Raw genomic sequence first — 21,622 nt, 5'->3', positions numbered from 1 at the left:
CGGAGAGTCAGGGAGGGGTCTGCCTGAGGCGAGGGGTGGTGATGTGCTGTTTGAGGGGCAGACGAACCTTTAAATTGTGCCCCATCACTATCAATGTATACAGTTGTTTTGGGGGGGAGGGGAGGGGGGCAATGCCTTCCCAATCTCCACCCTTGAATGGCAGGAACACTTTGTGCTCTGCAGTCTCCACTTGGCACAACAGCCCCTGGGGCCACTGCAGCTGGAGGGACGTAAAGCAGCCCTGAGGCTGCTCCAAGTTACACAGTTGGCTAAACTGACCCCTAGCTAGCTCAGGGATCAGGGGAGCATAACGGTGGCTTAAGTCACCTTTGCCATCCCCCTTTGGGTCCTGAACTGCCTGCAGCGTGGCCAGATTCCAGGCTCTGACTCTTGGGTTTGAATGAAAAGAGGAGGAGAGAAGGCAAGGGGGAAGAAACCAATGATCAGTGGGGCTGCCAGACAGATGCAGAAAAGCATCAGTCCTAGAAGGGAAGCACCAGGAGGGATTGAACCCAGCCCTCTCCTACATAGCATCTCTAGGGCAACAAGCCTTCACCCTATTGTCCTCCCCTGCCAGGCTGCGTGGTACCGGAGACCAGGACTAGGAATCACAGGGAGGTCAACCTTCACCTAATTTCAAGGCGGTGACAAGCCCTTATATAGCAGTGCAGGGCATTACCCCACCCACAGCTCTATGGATGCTGCTTGGAAATGTTACAGAGATTCCTCAGGACAAGAAAAAGGCTGCTTTTGTTCAGATATGAGAGCAACATCTTCAGTGACTGGCCCCGGGCACCCTTTGGGCAGCACCTCTTGGAGATGATGTGTGTTTGCCCAGATGTGGTTAATAATTCTGAGAATGCAGTTTGCTCACCACCCACTGAGCGGCTGTAACTCATTGACCTTAGGAAGCATCAGAGAGATGCCTGGACTCAGCCACTCCCTTGGTAGGCCAGGCTTCTGAGGCCCCTTCAGCTCTGGCAGTGGCAGGGGGCTTTCTAGCCACTGCTGAATGGGGTCCGTCTGGCTCCATGGCTTGGATGCGCACCATGCAACATACTGAGTTCTAAAATACAGCCCCTCTCCATCTCCCAGTGACCCCAGGATCTGGTCAGAGCTGATAGCTGCTGCACCCTGACACTGAGCACTGCCTCAATCTCTCTCTGCCAAGGGAATGCTACTGTTTGTGCAAATCAGGTGCAGCCCACAGGCTCCTGGGAAGCTGCCAGCATGGCCTTTGCCACCATAAAGCGTGAACACCCAGACTTGACAGGAATGTCAAGTGACGTGTGTGCCAGGACAGGAGGTAGAGGCATGCGACCAAGCAATCCACATCCTGCCAGAGAGCCGTTGGGGTGGCTGGCCAGGTGAAGAGCACTGAGAGGCGTTGTGGAGGGAGGGCAGGTCAGCAACCATGCAGCTGCCTGGCTCCAGAGGAAAGGGAGCCCTGAGCTGGAAGTGCTCTCTCTCTCTCCAGCCCAGAGGTCAGACTTACACCCCCATCCCTGCCCACCCGGCTGGATTCTTCTTCAGAAAGGAATTCACAACTCGCATTCCTGGGCAGGAAGCAGGGGTGTCAGCACTTGTTTTTGCTCAGGCCTTCTTGCATTCCTGAAAAGGAAATCTGCCTCGCCACTGTTGCCTGGTCATGCTAGGTGTGTGTGGGGGGCGGTGAGAGAGAGAGGGAGAAGGAGAGAAAGGCAGGAAGCAGAGAGAGAGGTGAGAAGCAGCTGGCTCCAGTGGTTTGGGACCCTGCTACCTGAGCGATTGCTCTCCTTAGCTGGTACTGTGGCATTGGCCATCTGCTGAGGGACTGGTGCTAAGAGCCCCCCTGGCTCAAACAGAAGGGGGCCAGCAGTTTTCAGTGCTGGGGCTCCCCTCACTTGTACACACGCTTGTCGACCTCCAGGGCACGCTGTCTTCCTATCAGGGCTGGGCCCAAGCAGCTGTCTGCTAGGGGGCCGAGGTCCCTTTTACCAGGATGAGGGGTGAGTTTGTCTTATTAACACTGTATCAGTTTGTAAAGTTGGGAGGGGGGATAGGTTGTGACTAGACACTGTTCACATGCTTAGAGTTTGTTGCTCTGCACACTGTAAGATCAGGTGAATAAGAGACTGTGAAAGAGACAGGGATAGGAAGGGCCTGGGACACGCCTGCTGGGATTCTGATACAATCAGAAACCTGCTGAGGGGGAATACAATCCAGACTAGATTCTTGCTGTGTGACAGAAATTAGGGTCAGCCAACCAGAGCAGGAGTATGGCTGAGTCCCAGATCCCACCCATACTCCATTCCCAGCCCAGATTAGACACTTGGAAAGGAGACTACTGAGACACAGGGACTCTTGCTGCTCAGATTGGGAAGGCAGAGGGGAATTTGCGGGAGCAGAAGTTTGATCCAGCGGTTAGCTCTGGCTGTGTCCTTTTGGCATGACAGGTAAAAGAGCCCTGACAGCCATGGGCAAGTGTCTGGTGAAGGGAGATGTTAGTGTGTGGTGTTCTTATACCAGTACAATTGTGTGCGTGTGTGTACAGGGGGAGGGTGTGTGTGAAATCTTCATCATTTAGGACTTTTAAAGGCAGACTGCACAAACCACTAGCAAATGGACCTGCACCAGGACAAACATGCATTGGCAGGGGTGAGGGGGTGCTGGATGATTTAATGGCTCTGTTGGCTGGCTGTTTTCTGTGATTCATGGAGTTTTCTTAGGGCATCATCACAGCCCTGCCCTGGAGGCACCTTGTTCCAGCCTATGGAGCTGCAGTTTGCTATTTGTGCATTGGGGAAGACCCTCCTCCCCCAGGTCTGCTTGTGTACTTGTGAGGGGGGAGGAGATGGATGGGAAAAGGAAATTCAGTCTCCATTGTTCACTCAGACTAGACAACACTTTTATAGACACCAAGCTGCCCGCCACCTGGAGCAGTTCAGCTCAGCCCTGCCTGGAGGGGGCCATGGGGGAGGTGGGGAAAGGGAATTCAGCCTCCAGAACTAGCCTTGGTCTTTCTGCTGAGACTGCCTGTCAGGAAACTGGTTGTGTATTGAACGGTCACAGGGCCCCTGCTTGGATTTCTTTAATGAGTGGGTAATTCAAACTCTCAAATCAATTTCCAGGAAGCAGAGTTCAAGCTAGCAGCCAAACCAGCAGTGCCAATGCTTGCTCACTGCGGGCCCTAAGCAGGAATATTTTTGAGCCCCCACCCACATAATACAAAAGAAGGCAAATTCTTATAATAAAAAGGGAGTAGGAGGCCCCCTGGAGCTGCTCAGGGCCATAAGCAATTGTTTAGTCTGCTTATGCCCAGTGCCAGCTCCGCAGACCAGTTTAGGAGCCGGCGCACCCTTCAGGGGCTGATGTTAAATTCCCCTTCTGCACAATTCTGTCTCCAGACAAATAAATTAATCACAGATTCAGAATAGAATATTAGTTGCAACAATGTTTCCCCCGGGGGACTTCTAGCCGATAGGAAGACTGCAGGTGCTTCGTGTTCTAATTACCCCAAGTGCAACAGGCTCGAGATAATTAGCCTTGTCCTTGCTGGATTAACTCCTACTGAATTCTCAAGTTGACACCCTTGCTGTGCAGTTTGGTATCGTTTAGACCCCAGTTTAGCAAAGGATGATTCCATTCTCACCCTGGGAGCTGCAGACGGAGGTGGTGAGCTTTGCCTAAAGTGACAGATGTCTTGAGTGGCCTCTCTTTCACCCTCCATTTCTGATGCCCCAGGTGGGTGGGCACCTATTGATCCTTCTGGACAGTTCTGGTATTTAAGATGATTGATCTGCCATTTGGGCCTGGAGAGCTGACCCCTAGTGCCGCTCCATGTCTGTGACTCTCCACTGTCACAACACAAGTTCTGCCTCCCACTTCCCAGGCTCTGAGGATGCACCAGGACAGGCTGACAGCCCCACAGAGGAGGAGGAGGAGGTGTTGTGGGAGAAGATTGAGAGTGTGCGGCACCAGCTGACCCGGTCCTTGAACCCAGCAAAGCTGACGCCCTACCTGCGCCAGTGCCGTGTGATAGATGAGCAGGATGAGGAGGAGGTGCTGAACTCATGCAGGTTCCCATACAAGAGCAATCGCACAGGTAGGAGAAAGCAGTCTGTCACAGTGGGTGTGTGGAGTCCTTCTTTCCCCAGGACACCCCTGCCACGCAGTGAAAATACCACCCTCAGTGCTCCCCCATTCTTATTCCCTACAGTGACTATCCCACCCCACAGCCAGCGCTCCCACCCCGTTCCCTCCAGCGACTTCCCCCTGCACGGCCAGTGCTCCCACCCCATTCCCCACAGCGATTACCCCCACAGCCAGCACTCCCTCCCTGTTCTCTGCAGAGTCCCTTCCACAGCCAGAACTCCCACTTCGTTCCCTACAGTGACCCCTTCAGCCACCGCTCCCACACAGTGGTTTCCCCCCCTCCCCTCCCCAGCCAGGGCTCCTGCCCTGTTCCCTACAGCGACTCCCCTCCACAGCCAGTGCTCCCACCCCATTCCCTCTAGCGACACCCTCAGCCAGCGTTCCCGCCCCATTCCCTCCAGCCAGAACTCCTGCCCCTGCCCCATTTCCTCCAGCGACACCCCCCACATCCAGCGCTCCTGCCCCGTTCCCTACAGCGACCCCTGGCCAGCACTCCTGTCCCGTTCCCCACAGTGATTTCCCACCCCCACAGTCAGGGTTTCCACTCCGTTCTCCACAGCGACTCCCCCCCCCAACCAGCGCTCCCACCCTGTTCCCTCCAGTAACCCCCACAACCAGTGCTCCCGCCCCGTTCCCTACAGCAACTCCCCCTACAGTGACTCCCCACACAGCCACACTTCCCGCCTTGTTCCCCACAGTGAACCCCCCACACAGCCACCACTCCCACCCCATTCCCTACAGCAACCCCCACACAGCCAGCACTCTCGCCCTGTTCCCTACAGCAACTCCCTCCCACAGCCAGAACTTCCACCTCATTCCCTACAGTGACTCCCCTCCCCCAGCCAGCGCTCCCGCCCCGTTCCTTACAACGACTCCCCCAACCAGTGCTCCTGCACCGTTCCCCACAGGGATTCCCCCTCACAGCCAGCGCTCCCGCCGTGTTCTTGACAGCAACTTCCCCCCCGCCTCCCCAGGCAGTACTCCCGCCCCATTTCCTCCAGAGACCTCCCCCGCCCCCCACAGGCAGTACACCCACCCCATTTCCTCCAGAGACCTCCCCCGCCCCCCACAGGCAGTACTCCCACCCCATTTCCTCCAGCGACCCCCACACAGCTAGTGCTCCCGCTCCATAGTCTACAGTGACTCCCCCCCACAGCCAGCACTCCCGCCCCGTTCCCCACAGTGATTCCCCCCCACACACAGCCAGAGCTCCTGCCTTGTTCTCCACAGCGACTCCCTCCCCACAGCCAGCACCCCTGCCCCTTTCCCTCCAGTGACCCACCCACAGCCAGCGCTCCCATCCTGTTCCCTACAGCAACTCCCCCCCACAGCCAGCGCTCCCACCACTTTCCCTCCAGTGACCCCCCACAGCCAGCGCTCCCGCCACTTTCCCTCCAGTGACCCCCCCCCACAGCCAGCACTCCTGTCCCATTACTCACAGTGATTCACCCCCCACAGCCAGAGCTCCTGCCCCATTTCCTCCAGTGAACCCCCAACAGCCAGTGCTCCCGCTCCGTTCCCCACAGTGATTCCCCCAAACACACAGCCAGAGCTCCTGCCTTGTTCTCCACAGCGACTCCCTCCCACAGCCAGCACCCCTGCCCCTTTCCCTCCAGTGACACCAAACACGGCCAGCGCTCCCGCCCTCTTCCCTCCAGTGACTGCTCCCACCCTGGTTCCTCCAACAACTGCCCCCACAGCCAGCGCTTCCACCTCCTTCCCTACTGCCTTGATCTTAAACACGGGGGAAACTGGTGAATTTGCTCCTTGGTACAGTGATGTCATTACACCCAGTTGCTCATGGGTTTAGCAGTGCCTGTGTTGCTCTGTCTCTTTTAGGACACCTGATGGACATCCTTCGATGTCGAGGAAAGCGAGGCTACGAAGCCTTCCTAGAATCTCTGGAGTTTTATTACCCAGAGCACTTTACCCGGCTGACAGGGAGGGAGCCAGTGCAGCGCTGCTCTATGATCCTGGGTAGGGACGCAGCCCCCTTCTCCCTCCCCAGCTGTGCAGTGGCTTTGAGAAACCTGCGTGTGAGGAACCCATACCCCCTGAACCCTGGCCTGGGGAGAGCCCTGCGTGTGTGAGGAACCCGGGCACCCTGAGCCCCGGGTTGGGGAGAGCCCTGCGTGTGTGAGGGATGATGGGTTCCCCATGGGGTGCCACCTGGAACTGGGGTACCACTGAGCCCCCCTGACCCACCAGCCTGGGCTCCCTTTTACATTGTACTGCTGTGAAAAGCTGCAAAGCTCTCTGTGTAGCCTGCACTTTCACCAGCATACATACAGATAGGGACACTACCAGCTGCAGTTACAAGCAGGTTCACTGTCCAGGCCCTGCAGGGGAAAGCTATTCCCAGCTACTCAGGCACACACCCCTTTTGGAGTATAAACCCCAAATTATTCCGTCTTGCACTGCACAGGGATCTGCACAGCGTAAGCTCATAAAATTCATCCCCTCCCTCACTGTGGAGAGGAATATGCCATATCCTTTTACCACTGAGTAGTGATTCCTACACTCTGGTTTAGATAGAGCAAAAACAAGTTTATTAACTACAAAAGATAGATTTTAAGTAATTATAAGTGATAGCAAACAGATCAAAGCAGATTACCTAGCAAATAAACAAAAGACGCAAACTAAACTTAATATACAAAATAGATTGGATATGAATAGCAGATTCTCACCCTAAGAGATGATATAATCAGCTTGCAGATTCTTAAGGGGCAAGCTGCACTTGCTTACAGCTTGGAATCCCCAGGTATTCCATTTACAGGCTAAAAATCCCTTTAGCCTGGGTCCAGCACTTCCCCCAGTTCAGTCTTTGTTCCCCAGGTGTTACCAGAAGACTAAGGGGAGATATGATAGAGGTATATAAAATCATGAGTGGTGTGGAGAAAGTGAATAAGGAAAAGTTATTTAATTGTTCCCATAATATAAGAACTAGGGGCCACCAAATGAAATTAATGGGCTGCAGGTTTAAAACAAATAAAGAAGTTCTTCACACAGTGCACAGTCAACCTGTGGAACTCCTTGCCTGAGGAAGCTGTGAAGGCTAGGACTGTAACAGGGTTTAAAAGAGAACTAGATAAATTCATGGAGGTTAAGTCCATTCATGGCTATTAGCCAGGATGGGTAAAGAATGGTGTCCCTAGCCTCTGTTTGTCAGAGGGTGGAGATGGATGGCAGAAGAGAGATCACCTGATCATTGCCTGTTAGGTTTGCTCCCTCTGGGGCACCTGGCATTGGCCGCTGTTGGCAGACAGGATACTGCGCTGGATGGACCTTTGGTCTGACCTGATATGGCCGTTCTTATGTTCTTGGATGGGGAGTGAAGAACCCCAGGTGGTGTCACTCCCCGCCTTATATAGCTTTTGCATATGGCGGGAACCCTTTGTTTCAAAGCTTAGTTCCCAGACTGGTCAGTGGAAAAACACTGACATCCCAAGATGTAGTCTAGAGACATGTGGTCGTCGGAGGCTCTCTGTAGAGTCCTCAGGAAGGCTTCCCAGGTGGGAGATAAGCTTCTCCTAAGGCCTATTGTTTTCCTAATGACCCATTCCCCACCCATGTCTAGAATGAAAACCTCTTGTCTAGTGGGCATTCCCCAGGTGTAACTATATTGGAAATGCAGAGACAGAGACAATATTCATAACTACAGATACAAAAGAGATACATGCATACAAACAGGATAATAATATTCAGCAACTCCTAACCTTTCCAATGACATCTCACAAGACTTATCTTGCATAAAACACATCATAATTATGTCATAATCATATCATAATAATATCACTGCAAAGAATGTGGGCTGCAGGGTCACAAGAGGAACCCCCGGGCACCCTGAGCACCAGGTTGGGGAGAGCCCTGCATGTGTGAGGAACCTGGGTACCCTGAATCTCGGGTCGGTGAGAGCCCTGTGTGTGTGAGGAACCCAGGCACCCTGAATCTCAGCCTGTGGAGAGCCCTGTGTGTACCAGGTTCCCTGGCACCCTGAACCCTGGTTTGGGGGTACAGAGTGACTGACAAGTCTGTGTCCCAGATCTAAGACAGGGTGGTAGCTGTCCCTGTCTCAGCACCCAGGAACTGATTGTTTTTCTCTCTTCCAGATGAGGAGGGCCCCGAAGGTCTGACCCAGTTCCTTATGTTGGAGGTGAAGAAGGTGAGGGCACAAAGGAAAGAGCTCTTGGTGAGAGAGCACCAGTTAAAGGTGAAGAACCAGGCCCTGGAGGAGGAGCAGACCCGGCTGGGGCAGCGGCTGCAGGAGCTGCTGAAGGTGCAGGAGCGATCCCAGAGGCTGCGGGAGGAGTGGGACTCCAACAGCATGGAGCTGCTGCGGCTGAAGGATGAGAACTACATGCTGGCCATGCGCTATGCACAGCTGTGTGAGGAGAAGAACCTGGCCGTGCTGCGGAGCCGGGACCTGCAGCTGGTGGTATGGCAGGGTGGGAGAGTGGGCGCCTGGCAGTTAGTGGGTGAGAGGAGTGCTTGTTACTGAGCATGGGTTAGGCTGCCGATTAGGGACTGGGGTGTGATGGGAGTTCCCCTTGAGGGGGTGTGGAAGGGAGAGTGTGTACGTTCTGTCTTGGTACTGCAGGCAGGATGAGTGTTGGGGGGGAGGGGAGGAATAAATGAGTGTATGTATGCTAGCGGTGGTATTTTTAATGTCTCTTTGTGAGCATTAGTGTTCCATTGAAAATGGGTGTGTTCCGTTACCTACTGGTACGTGGTGGTGTGTTTTAGTGTGCATGTGTATCGTACCTTGCTCTGTCAGCATGTGTGTACGTGTACTCTCCGCTGTGTATGCGTGTTGTGGTGTACTGTGTGTTGCTGTGTGTGCACTCTCTGTTCTCTGGGTGTTGCTCTGTGTGGGCTGTTGTTATATTTATTCTCTCCACTTACGTAATGTCCATATCCATTCCTCTATAGGAGGGAGTGCTGTGTGTGTGCACTAGGCTCTGTGTGCGAGGTGCTCTGGACTGCCTGGCATTGGGTGTGTTACTGAGGTGCGGGGCAGAGAGCCCACCCCACACCTCCTCTCCCCTCAGATGACGCCAGGGAGAAGGAATTCATGACACATGCCCTGGATACCATCCTTTCACCTCCAGCAATTACACACCCACTTCTGCTGGCTGAGATAGGACGGCTGCACCTTGAGTTCACTTATTTACAAGCCTGTCCTTGCTAACACCTGTTCCTTGGGTCGTTCCAGTGCCAGGCTCCCACGCAGCCCTGCCGATGCCCCTCCCTGCAGTGCTGCCTGCCTCCCTGCTGTTCTAGGGCTGGGCCCTCATACGCAGTCCTGCCCATGGCCCTCAAGTCCCTGCTCACACTCTGCTCTTTCGGCTCTGGGATCCCCACGCAGCTCTTGCCCATGTCCCTCACTCTTGACCAGCATCCCTCCACTATAGCAATCCTAGGCCTCTTCTGAGCACAGGCAGCTGGATTGTTTATGGGTCTGGTAATATGGACAAATACCCATCAGAGAGTAGGGTGAGACCCATGGTCACAGTCTAGCCCAGTCCCCCTCTCTGGATGGACACCAGGATGTGATGAGTGGACCCAGCCACTGGATTCCATGTGCTGCTAACCTCCCTGGGTCTGGGTAGTGACTGGTCACAGTTCCTAGCTCTGGGTCTCTCAGGGTATGTCTACACTGCAATAAAACAACCATGGCTGACTGGGCTGCAAAGCTATAAAATTGCAGTAGATATTCAGGCTTAGGCTGAAGCCTGGGCTCTGAGATCCTCCTCACCTTGTGGGTTCTCGGAGCCCAGGTTCCAGCCCGAGCCCAAATGCGAACACTGCAATTTTATAGCTCCACAGCCCCACCCCAGCAAGCCTGAGTCAGCTGACTTGGGCCAGGCAGGGGTCTTCTACTGTAGTGTAGACGTACCCTCTGGCATGCTTCTAGGTGCAGACCCCATGTCTGGCAGCTTTCCTGGGCAGTAGGATCCTGCAGGTCAGCTGCCTAGCCATCAGAACCAGTGCTCCACCCTCCGAACTCCCCCCTCCCCCCTTGCTTAGATACATTCACCCAGAGCCCACCTGACTGTGAAAACTCTGGTTTCTTGATTAACCCCTTCAGAGATAACAAAAGAAAGGCAGGAAAACAAGGAACACAGGCTTAGCATGGGAACTTCTTAGCCACAGAGACTTCACTCTTAACAAAGCATGCTCAAGAGTCACAGATTTTTGGAAAATAACAATTCGGAACACAGACCCGCAACTGTGATCTCACCCTGTCTGTGAGTCTTGGGTTTGGTCAGCATGGTCAGCGGCGGGAGGGATAGCTCAGTGGTTTGAGCATTGGCCTGCTTAAACCCAGGGTTGTGAGTTCAATCCTTGACGGGGCCATTTAGGGATCAGGGAAAAAATTGGGGCATGGTCCTGCTTTGAGCAGGGGGTTGGACTAGATGACCTCCTGAGGTCCCTTCCAACCCTGATATTCTATGATCCTTCAACTAGTCAGCCCTTCCTGCCTCCTTAACCTGGTCTTCTGATGATGGATGGGGCCTTGCTCAGAGAACCCCCTTTCTGAAATATAGCCTCTATTCTCTTTGGTCATGTGGCCAGCAGAACAAACTGCAGCTCTCCCAGCCAAGTCCTCTAGCTGGGAAATTCCAGCTCCTCCTCACCACTCACACTGCTGTGCAGAGAGGTCATTGCTCCAGGGGCTGGCCAGTCACTGAGAAACAATGAAAGCTGATAGGGCTAGATTGCTCTGTTTTAGCTTCACAGAGTCATTCCACTAGGTGCCAAGCCCCTACTACCAAATGGATGCTCTAATGAACACTGGAGGTTGCAATATAACATGAGGGTTACAGTACAAAATGGCAGTCACTTAAAATGGGGCTCACAGTTTGGTACAGACCTAGCCTACTCTGTCTCGCCAACCAAACCCCTTTCACTTGAGAGCTAAGCTGGAAGAGACCTCCTCCTCATCCTGTAGCTGTACAAGGCTCTCCCCATCGTGTTGTCTCAGTCCTTGCTCTCATTACTCCCAAGCCCTCCCTGTGTGCCAGCCTCCCCGCTTTGCTCCATGGCACCTAAGGCAGAGGCGGTGGGCGTGAGGCTGTCTGTGTTCTTCCTGCCCCAGGTGGACCAGCTGAAATGTAAAGTTAGCAGCCTGGAGGAGGAGTGCAGGCTGCTGAAGAAACACAAGTCCACTGGGCCCCAGCGAGAGGCAGAGGAACGGGGTCAGCCTGACACGGTGTTTGAGCTGCAGGCCGAGAACCAGAGGCTGACGGCATCACTTCAGGAGCTGCAGAGCATGCTGCAGGTACAAGCCTGAGCAAAGGGAGAGAAGCAGTGGCAGATTAGCCACTGGGCCAATGGGGCCCCTGGAAAAATGGATGCCCACAAACCCCACCACACACTACCTTGCTTCCCCGCACCCTGACCCCAGTTCTCGGCAGGAGAGCCAGGGGAGGGGAAATGGACCAGGATTTGGGGGGACTGCAGGCAGAAGGGGTGGGGAGGGGCCCCCACTTGCACTGGCCCAGGGCCCCACAACCCCCCTAATCCACCACTGAGAGAAGGCTGGGTGACCCTGACTCCTCCCTGGCTGGACTGTCAGTGGGACTGAGAGCTCTGTCCTTCATGATTACAGTCCTGTGGGGAGGGGGCTGAGAGCCCTGTCCCACATGGACACGGTCTCACCCTAACAGGGAAGGGCTCTGGAGTGAGAGAGGGGCTGAGGCCCACCCCCTATGTTGTAGGCAGGGATGGAAGAAACTGGAGGTGGTGCTGAGCCTCTGGTGGGTCATGTTGCTAAGGAGGAGGTGATGGGTGTTGCATGTGGAGAGGGGCTGAGGGAGTGGCGTGGAAGTGGAAGAAGATGGTGAGGGATGAATAGGGTTACTGGGTAGACACTGCATGGAAAGCGTGTGGAGTGAGATGCAGCTTGATCCCCCTTGCAACCTACACTCTGCCAGCTCTGATCCATGTCTCCACATCTCCTTTCCCTCCTCTGCTGCTTCACCATCACCACCCCGTATGCCTGAGCAGCCTCTCTCCTCTGAGGTACAATACAGCTCCCCTCCCCTCCTTCAAATCCTTCCTCAGAGTCACTCAGCTCCCTTTCCAAGGCTGATCTAGTGGGCGTGGATGCTCCCTGTGGCGTCCTCTGACCAGCTGGCCCCACCATGCAGCAGTATGGAGGTGGGCATTAGGTTCTGCCCGTCACCAGCTTTGTCGTTCGTTCTGATGTTCAGCCCATTGAAGTTGCCTCCCTGCGTCCCGCTCGGGGACTGAGCAGTGCTGAAGGCAGTCAGCCTCGATTCTGCTCTTCTCCACTTGGGAGTGTTTTCAATACAGCTGTTTCCATGGTGGGGAAAACAGATACAAAGCTCAGATTTCTTTAGAGTCTAACAATAAGCCGGGGCTATAGCCAGAGATGCCAGACTAGAAAGGGGACCTGGCACCAAGCATGACAGAATAACAGCCCCCAGGACAATGGGATAGAAGGACCAACACCCCAGGGCATACTGAAATAGCAAACTAAACCTGTGCTGAATTCTGAACAGCAACAAGGTCCCTGTCTAAAATCGAACCCTCAGATTCTCTCGGGTCCTGTCTCTGGTTTGGTACTTGGAGGATCCTTAGCAGTCCAGGTTTGCAGATTCACACCTAAGATGGGGTAACAGGACCTTTATGCTCAGTCAGGGGAACCTGAACAGGGAGGGCCAGGGGGCCATGGCCCCCCATTTTTTACCAGCCGTAAGGGAGAGCGATGGTGGGGGAGGAGAGGAGAGGAGTGAGTGGTGGGCGGGATGGTTGAGGGAAGAGGCAGTGTGGGACCAGGGCCTTGGGGGAATGGGCAGTGTGAAGGCAGGGCCTCAGGGAAGGGACGGTGTGGGGATGGGGCCTCAGGGGGAAGGGGAAAGGCCAGGGCCACAGTTCAGGTGCCGGTGGGGGCCCCCACACTTTTAGGGACCTTCTGCTGCTCTTGCACTAAGTACTCAGGGGTCAGGCTTGTTGTTAAGGCACTGGACTGGGACTCAGGAGATCTGGGTTCATTTCCTGGCTTTGCCACAGATTTTGTGTGTGACTGTGGGCAAGTCACCTGATCGCTCCGTGCCTCAGTTTCCTGCAATAATCCTTCCCTGGTCTGTTTAGGGCACGAAGTCTTCAGGGTGGTGCTTAGCACAAGCGGGCCCTGATCTCAGCTGGGTGCTGCCGTAATAAAGGTGACCATAACAACATGCAATTTTCAGTCCCCTTAGCAGATGAGCCTGAGGCTGCCCCTAGCTGGAAGTATCCCTTGGTGTCTGTGGTTAGGCTACTCAACTATTTTGTCTCCTAGGCAGCGAGCGAGGCCCAGGCGCCAGGCTCCCAGCGGATCCTCCTGGACATTTTGGAGCACGACTGGAAGGAAGCTCAGGATGAACGGCAAGAGCTGTGCCAGAAGCTCCACTCCCTGCAGAGCGAGCTGCAGTGGGCTGAGGAACTAAGGGATAAGGTATTTCCCCCTCCCTCAGTACAGCTGAAGAGCAGGGCCCTCTGGAGTGGGGATGTTTGCCCCTGGTAAACGTGACGCTCTGATTCCTGTCCCCAGTACCTGCAGGAAGTGGAGGACCTGCAGCTGAAGCACCGGACTCTGCAGAAAGATTGTGATCTGTACAAACACCGGATGAACACGGTGCTATCTCAGCTGGAGGAGATCGAGAAGGAGAGGGATCAGGTGAATTGTCCTCCCATCCAGAGTCCCCTTCCCCAGTAGGAGAGGAGCCGAATCTCCACTCCTGATCCCCCAGAGTCCTCTCCAGCCTCTACCGGGAGGGGGCTAACTCTGCGTGCCTGAGGCCTATAGTCACCTCTTCCCCTCTCACCCTTAGTGTTCTCCCCATTGCTGGCAATTTTTCAATCAGGATTGGCTGCTTTTCTAAAAGATCTGCTCCCGGAATTATTCCAGGGAAGGTTCTGTGACCTGTGTTATGAAGGAGGGCAGACTAGAGCATCACAATGATCCTTTCTGGCCTTGGGATCTGACTCTCTCCCTGCAGGCTATCCAGAGCCGAGATAGGGTGCAGCTGCAGTACTCCCAGAGCCTGGTTGAGAAGGACCAGTACCGCAAACGGGTTCGGGCCCTGGAGGAGGAGAGAGATGAGCTTCGGAGCAAATTGAGCCAGGTGGAGGGTGTGGAGAGCACTCTGGAGGCACAGCTGCAGCAATGCCAAGGCAACCGGGATGTGGGCATCAAGGTGAGTGACAAGGAGCGGGTGGGGATGTAGAAGGAAAGGACTCTGAGGGAGGGGTGGCTGGGGAGGAGACCCTGAGTGGAAAGGGAATGGAATGGGAAGAGAAGAAGGGAGGAGTTGAGGGGTCTCCAAAGGGCCTGGGCATAGAGGGGACCAATGACCTTCTCATTGGGTCCCTTCCTTCTCTCTCAGGTGTGCACCTCCTCCTACTCTCTCTGCTCCAACTTAAGCAGCACCTGGAGCCTGAGCGATAACCCCTCCCCCCTAGGGAATGGTGTCATGGACACGCTGGGTGTCCCCGCCATCACCTTTCCAGGGGACCTCACACAGCACAGCATGGTAAGAGCAAGGGGCCTTAGCCCTAAACCCTGCAGCCCGTCTGCAGAGTGGGTCCATATCAGCATGACCCTGTTTCACAAGGCACAGAGGGGCGCGGGCTTGCCTGAGGTCACCCAGGGGGTCAGTATCAAAGCTTGGAGCAGAGCCCAGGAGCTCCCAGTGTAGTGTCCAGAGGGTGCTCATTCCTGGGGAGCAGACTAGCTCCTCACACCCACCAGTGCCCCTAAGTGCTCACTACTCTCTTCCTCACTCTGAGGCACAGCGATCAGTAGCCCTTGAACCTGGTTCCCTAGTTAGTATCAGTGTGGATGTGATTTTCAGTCACACACAAAAAGCTATGCGGGCAATCCAGGCTCCATTGAACTCAGTGGTAAAACTCCCATTGACTTTAATGGGGCCAGGATTTCACCCCAATCCTTAGAAACTCCCAATCCTTGGCAATGTCCTGCAGTGGCAAGTTCCATAGTTAATTACACAGAGTCCTTGCTCTGCTTGTGCCCGTTGCCTTTACAGCTCACCCCTTCTGTGTTACAGAGGAGGATGAATATGAGGACCTGACGGGTATTTCTTGCGCATTCCCCCTCCATCAGACCTACCCATGGCCTCGGCTGGTATCACGCCACTTGTCAGGCAGATTGCAAAGGGATGGGGACTCAGTGAGGTGCAGCATCTTGTCTCATGTCTGCTGAGACCCTTCCCCCGTCTCCTGGGGTGGCAAGGCCTGGCAGAGCCCCCAGGAACAGGGCAGGGGCGGAGAACCAATGGGCACTGAACAGGACTGTGGCGCCAGCAGCTCTGGCTGGGAACCGAAGGTGATTCACACAAAGAGGAGCAGGATGGGGGTGCCGCTGGAACTGGGCTGAGGGCGGCTCTGGATGGTGGGTGCGGTGCAAGATGGTGTCTCCCTTGCTCTGTTCAGGAGGTGGCTCCAGAGAGCGAGAAGGACATTAACCGCCTTTCCACCTTCCCCTTCCCGCCCTGTGCCGGCTCCATCCTCCGACGGCAACGGGAAGATAGATCCATGCCCTTCAAAAGGTAACACATGGAGTCCTGGTCCTTCCGTACCTCACTGAAATCCCTTACAGGTCGCTTCGGTTCCAGCCTCCCCAGCAGGTGCTGCCACAGGCAGGGGCCCCGGTTGAGGGAACAGAGCAGCTACTTCAGTCCCAGCTTCTGGCAGCCAGGGATGCTGTACAGCCAGGCGCAGAAGTGATGGCTGAGGGGAGCGCCGAGGTACTGCAGTCCTGGGGACTCCAGCACATGCTTCACAGACTGGGAAAACATGCCCTTGGCTGCCGAAAATTTGAGAATCATTGCAGGGTGCAGGAGTGCTGGCTGTGAGGGAGGGAAGGATGCAGGAGCGCAGCTGCTGGGGAGAGGAGCACCAACATTCAAGGGTGCAAGAGCACTGTTGGCTCATGGAGAGAGTGTCTCTGAGAGGAAGGGTGTTGGCAGCGTTGGCTGCACGTGGGGGGAGTGGAGGGGCTGGCTGTGCATGGGGGGTGGGGGTGGGGAAGAGCGGAGGGTCGTGCAGCACTGGCTGTGTGGGGCGGGGGCAGAGCGGAGGGGCGCGCCACGCTGGCTGTGAGGGGCAGGGGGGGAGCTGAGGGGTGCACCATGCTGGCCGCATGGGGAGAGGGGGGAGGGGCAAGCCATGCTGGCTATTTGGGGCTGGGGGAGAGTGGAGGGGCAGGCCATGCTGGCTGTGTGGGGTGGGGGTAGGGGGTGGGCCATGCTGGCTGCGCGGGGGTAGGGGGCGGAGGGGTGAGCCATGCTGGCTATTTGGGGTGGGGGGAGAGCGGAGGGGCAGGCCGTGCTGGCTGTGTGGGGTGGGGGTAGGGGGTGGAGGGGTGGGCCATGCTGGCTGCGCGGGGGTAGGGGGCGGAGGGGCGAGCCATGCTGGCTATTTTGGGTGGGGGGAGAGCGGAGGGGCGGGCCGTGCTGACTGTGTGGGGTGGGTAGGGCAGAGGGGTGGGCTCTGCTGGCTGTGTGGGGCGGAGGGTCCTGCAGCACTGGCTGTGTGGGGCGGGAGGAGAGCGGAGGGGTGCGCCGCACTGGCTGTATGGGGCGGGGGGAGAGTGGAGGGGCGCGGCGCGCTGACTGTGTGGGTGGGGGGAAAGCAGAGGGGTGGGCCATGCTGGCTGCGCGGTGATTGGGGGCAGAGGGGCGAGCCATGCTGGTTACAGGGAGAGGGGGCTGTGCTGGCTGTAGGGTGGGAAGGTACCACTAAGGAAGCCCAAGCTGCTGGGAGAAATGGGACTGGAGCCCTGACCGCAGCGTGGGAAGGGTGAGGGAGTGCTGGCAGTGGGCAGGAGCTGCTGGGGAAAAGGTGCAGAGCGCAGGCTGCAGGGGAGCTGCTGTGGGGAGCCATGCAGGCACAGCAGGTGTATATCATGACACTGGTATTAGAAACACTGTTGCCTGGTGATTCCCCTTTGTGTTTCTCTGTCCCTTCCAGCCTGTCCTGTGGGTCTTTTGGCAGCATGGAGGACATCACAGGTATCTGCAGTCATGACTTTTCCAGAAGGACTTTCCTGGGAACTACGTGAGGGGAGAGACAAGGGAGAGAGGGGACAGGGAGCCGGCTCCAGTGCCTTCCACCAATGAAGCGAGCTGCAAGGCTGTGTGCCCACTGGGGGGCACCATTGCCCCACGCTTCCGCCATCAGCCACAGTAGCAGTTTCTGGAGGGCCCGCCTGTCTCCTGCGGAGCTTTTAGGATATTCTGGTCTGGTATATGTAATTTATAGAGGGTTTTATTGACGGAGAATTCGATTCAGAGTCAGAGGGGTAGGAATGGGAAGAGATAAATGCTTCAGCTTCCGGTTGTAATCGGTCCTTGGTGATGGGCTGTAACTCTCAAGAGCATGTCCCACTGTATATCTCGGGGCTGGCTGGATTTGTGGCACGGCCTAGTGTTGCAGCTCCGTAGCTGGGTGGTTACAGGCTACCTGGGTTCTGCTGTCAACCCCTGGCCTGTTGCTGGAAGCAGGTCGGGGAGGGGAGGAGTTGCTTGTTCTCAGAGTCCTGGCCTAGGAGCCCAGTGCAGGTTCTAGCCCTCCTTCCTTCCACAATTTACCTGTCTCACTCCAAACACCCTGCAGGTAGGACAGACCCTGAGCTGGGCCCCTGCAGGATTCTGTATCTATGCAGTCATCAGTGGTGACTTGCTCTCTACTCTCTCTCTCTTTTCTAGGGAGTGTCACCACTACTGTTTCATCGGCCGGTCTCTCCTCCTTTTCCAGCCGTGCATGCACCAGGGTGAAGTCGGAGATCTGCTTGTCCACCGTCTCTGACCAGAAGGAGCTCATCAGGTGGTGCTTTCCTTTCATTGACTCATCCTGGGATTAGGCTTGGTGCTGGGGAAGGTGAAGGATTTCATCTCCTGAACACTGAGGCAATGGGGGATCCCACTCCCTGTCTTGGGGTGGTCTCCCTGTTCTGTCATTTATGGGCTTTCCCAGATGGGACCATGACCCTATCTGGAAGGCCGCTTTCTGATAGGATGAGAGGAGGGACACAGTTCCTTGCAAAGACAACAGGCTTGAATTTCCCATTGTTTTCTCCCTCACCAGATCCCTGGTGGTGCAGCTGTCTAGCATGGATCACCTGAGCAACCCAGTGCCCCAGCACAGGGGGCTTGGAGGGGACATCTCCATCCTGGGGGGGAACAGAACAGGGATTTATGTCCAGTGGGTGAAGCCAGGTTCAGAGGCTGAGAGTATCGGACTGCGCGAGGGCTGCCGGCTCCTAGAGGTGAGTCTGGAGATTGTCATGCTCTATGGAACCACAGTCCATCTTAGACAGGAGACATTTATTAAACAAGTCAGCTACAATTACAACACAAACAACTGGGTCTCTGCACTGCTTGAGTCCCCGCTTTGTCTTCCTTGTTCACCAGGAGCCACTCCCTTCCTATGTGGCACACAGAAATGAATGGTTGAATAATATAATGATGGTGAGCGTATCGATACAGGTCTGTTTAGATTGGGGTGGGCAAACTTTTTGGCCCAAGGGCCACATTGCAGTTGCAGAACTGTATGGAGGGCCGGGTAGGGAAGGCTGTGCCTCCCCAAACTGCCTGGCCCCTGCCCCCTATCTGCCCCCTCACACTTCCCGCTCCCCTCAACCCATGTGGAGAAGAACTGCTCCGGTGGAAGTGCCTTGGGGTATTTATGTTGGCAAAATATAATTACCTGACTTGCAGTTTGGCCAGGCCACTTGAATGAACAGCCCTGCTCTTGGAAAAACCACTTTTTACAAGCTTTGACCTGCATCTCCAGCAACATGGCTCCATGCTGGGATACTGACTAGGAGGAAAGAACATCTCCTCTTGAGTGTTCAGTACCTGAGTGGTCTCCCATCTGGGTATTAACCGCACCTGATGCTGCTTAGTTGGAGAACAGGCTGGATGGTGCTGGTGGCCTGTGATACACAGGAGGTCAGAAAGGATGCTCTGGTGGTCCCTTCTGGCCTTAAACTCTATGGATGTATGAACATCAGAGACCAAAGTGCCATGGGCTGCATGGGGTTATAAGGTTTGACGGTCAGAGGGGAGCCACAGTATGAAGAGCATTGGGGAATGGTGTGAGCCATCTAGGCCAGCAGCAGAGGCTTCAGAGGAAGGTGCAAGAAATTCTGTGGTAGGCAGCTGTAGGGTAGCCTGCTGTCACGTATGGTTTCCCCCCTGGCTAGAGGCTGGGCTAAGCCCTGCATTATGAGGAGTTCAGTCCCTTCCAAAGCTCTCATTTGTCCTTTAACTGTATTGGGGCGCTGGGTGGAGGGAGCTGGGAAGTGGAGAAGGAAGGCCTATCATCTAATGGCACAAGTTGGTCTGTGTGTCCTGTTGTAGTCACCACCTCTCCCTCCTATCCTTCTTTCTTTGGCAGCTGAGGGGGACTTTGCCAAATGGGCAGGTGCTGTCCCTGGAGAACTGTACACGGGAAGTAGCTTACCTAAGCCTGCTGCACTGGGATGACCCAGCTGGTCTCATCTTCTTGCCTGACATGCAAGGTAAGTTCTGGTGGCTGCTTCTTGTCTTGGGAGTAATGATGGTTGTCACTGGGGTAAAAGCTCCCCTTCCCTTCCAGGGTGAGATGGGGAATTCAACCTCCTTGTCCATTCAGCCCAGAGCAACCCGAGTCCTTGGCTCTGTCCCTCCCTAACATAAGACCCCCACACCCTGCCTGAGAGGAGAATCGCCATGTTCGTTCAGTTCCAGGCTTTGTCTTCACACCAAGGCCCATGTGGCTGTGAATACCAGTTCATGTAGCACAGCTGTATGTGAGACCCAGAAGTTCCAGTGATGACTGCCCACCTTGCTCCTACCTGTGTCCCTTGGAGAAGGGCACTGGCTGTGGTGAATCTCATTCTGTCTCTCTTGTGCCAGGGTACCAGCCTCTCAAGGAGGCCTTAGAAGAAGGGAAGAAAGTGACTGGAGACTCCTTTTATGTGCGCACCAATCTGATCCTCCTGGAGCAGTCAGACCCCTATGCCCTGTGCGTCAAGTGTCGGGAGATCCTGCACGTCACTGACACCATGCACAAGGGGCGGCTGGAGTGGTACTGTGCTCGTGTCGACCCCCTGACGCTGCAGGACCTGGACAAGGGAACAGTGCCCAATTACAGCAGGTAATGCGGGCATAGGGGGCTGTAGTCCTTGTTGGGGAGAGCCCTCTCATTGGGATCTTGACAGTGGGGAAGGAGAGTTTGTCTTCCCCCTTTTTGCCTTTGGGTTCCCAGCAGCTCTGTAGGAGTACAGGCTGTCTAGCTTCTCAAGATCATATGACAGGGCCCCTCACCATGGCATCTAGGCACACCCAAGAGAAGGGGTGATAGAGTATATCCCTTCCCATTGATGTTCTAACAGAGCTCTGTGGGTTCAGTGGGTTCAGATTCTGTAGCTACCTGATGGTAATCTCTCTCCTCCCAGGGCTCACCAGCTTTTGAAGGTACAGGAGAAAGGCCAAGTCTCAGGCCGGCAGAGGGGCTGCAGGAGAAATGTAAGCTGGAGGAGAAAACGGTGGAAAGTGTGTGTGTATTGCAGTGCCTGTGATCTGCACTCACTCAGTGTGGCGCTCTGTGTCCTGTCCACCGCTAGATGGAGACATATGGGGTGGCTGAGCCTGCTGTAGGCTTGGCTGTTGGCTCTAGCAGTAGTGGCTGATGCTTTGAGCTCCAGAGGGGCTAGGGTCAATCCCAGCATGGCGTTACATGCTCATTTGACCAAGCGTGCCCTGTGCTGGGATTCTCGCCTCCACCGAAACATGCTGTGGGGTAAATGAAGGGGAGAGGAGAACACCTTGCTGGAGATTGTCCGACCTCACTACGTGCTGTGGGAAAGGGAGGAGAAGTCAGGGCCATGCCGTCTACTCTCCCATGGCCGGAGCATGGAAGTACCAGTGTTAGCTCCCTGGGCTGGGCGTGAAGAGCAGGTCTGCCGTGCTGGGTCTGGAAGAACTGGAGTCTCAGACTCTCGCTTTCCTGGGGTCTGGGTCTGCTGCAGGGGCCAGACCTGGGTGCTCTGTATGGCTGCGTGTGCCAGGCTGGGGCTCGGCCAGCCTGGGGGAACGCTCAGCAGGCAGCACTCTGCTGTGGGGGGCTGAAGGGGTGCCTCATGTCAGGGAGCGGGCATGGAAAGGTGGCTGGGAGGGGGACGCCTGAAATGCTGCTCTGAGCTTTTGCATACTCCTCTAAACGGAGCCCCTGATCCTTCTGCGGTCTGGGCCTCCCTACCTTCCCCTGCTCGTCTGCCTTCCAATGCGAGCCCTTTCTGTGCCAGTGGAGAGCAGCGGAGCGAGGGGTTCTGTGTCCCTGGTTTCTCCCCCATTCTCCTTAGCTGAAGAAACGGACCCTGGGCCAGCTGCGGCTGGTGAAATCCAAACCGCACGGGGAGCCTCCTCAGCAGCTGCTGCTGGACCGCTGCCCAGGTAAGCTGCTGCTCTGTCTG

At 55.6% G+C, this 21,622-nt stretch overlaps 1 protein-coding gene across 5 annotated transcripts in view; it reads left to right on the top strand.

Annotated features, from left to right (window-relative positions):
- The first annotated feature begins 1,411 nt into the window (after positions 1 to 1,411).
- Positions 1,412 to 21,622, top strand: part of LOC140903796 (beta-1,3-N-acetylglucosaminyltransferase manic fringe) — a 46,472-nt gene continuing 26,261 nt past the window's right edge. For 3 of the 5 annotated variants that reach the window (XM_078850664.1, XM_073325660.1, XM_078850669.1), the window contains exons 1-17: positions 1,412 to 1,484; positions 3,872 to 4,084; positions 5,974 to 6,111; positions 8,244 to 8,569; positions 11,234 to 11,416; positions 13,442 to 13,597; positions 13,694 to 13,819; positions 14,142 to 14,339; positions 14,529 to 14,675; positions 15,595 to 15,710; positions 17,134 to 17,174; positions 17,871 to 17,988; positions 18,250 to 18,430; positions 19,564 to 19,687; positions 20,064 to 20,304; positions 20,606 to 20,675; positions 21,512 to 21,602. In XM_078850664.1, the coding sequence (XP_078706790.1) occupies positions 1,415 to 1,484; positions 3,872 to 4,084; positions 5,974 to 6,111; positions 8,244 to 8,569; positions 11,234 to 11,416; positions 13,442 to 13,597; positions 13,694 to 13,819; positions 14,142 to 14,339; positions 14,529 to 14,675; positions 15,595 to 15,710; positions 17,134 to 17,174; positions 17,871 to 17,988; positions 18,250 to 18,430; positions 19,564 to 19,687; positions 20,064 to 20,304; positions 20,606 to 20,675; positions 21,512 to 21,602 (2,539 nt within the window). In that variant the 5' untranslated portion in view covers positions 1,412 to 1,414. The other 2 variants (XM_078850666.1, XM_078850667.1) reach the window with 2 other exon arrangements.

This window comes from Lepidochelys kempii, chromosome 1 (assembly GCF_965140285.1).
Source record: "Lepidochelys kempii isolate rLepKem1 chromosome 1, rLepKem1.hap1, whole genome shotgun sequence".
Taxonomy (NCBI): Eukaryota; Metazoa; Chordata; order Testudines; family Cheloniidae; genus Lepidochelys; species Lepidochelys kempii.
The sequence above is the reverse complement of the archived record's forward strand: the minus strand, read 5'-3'. Positions and strand labels throughout refer to the sequence as shown.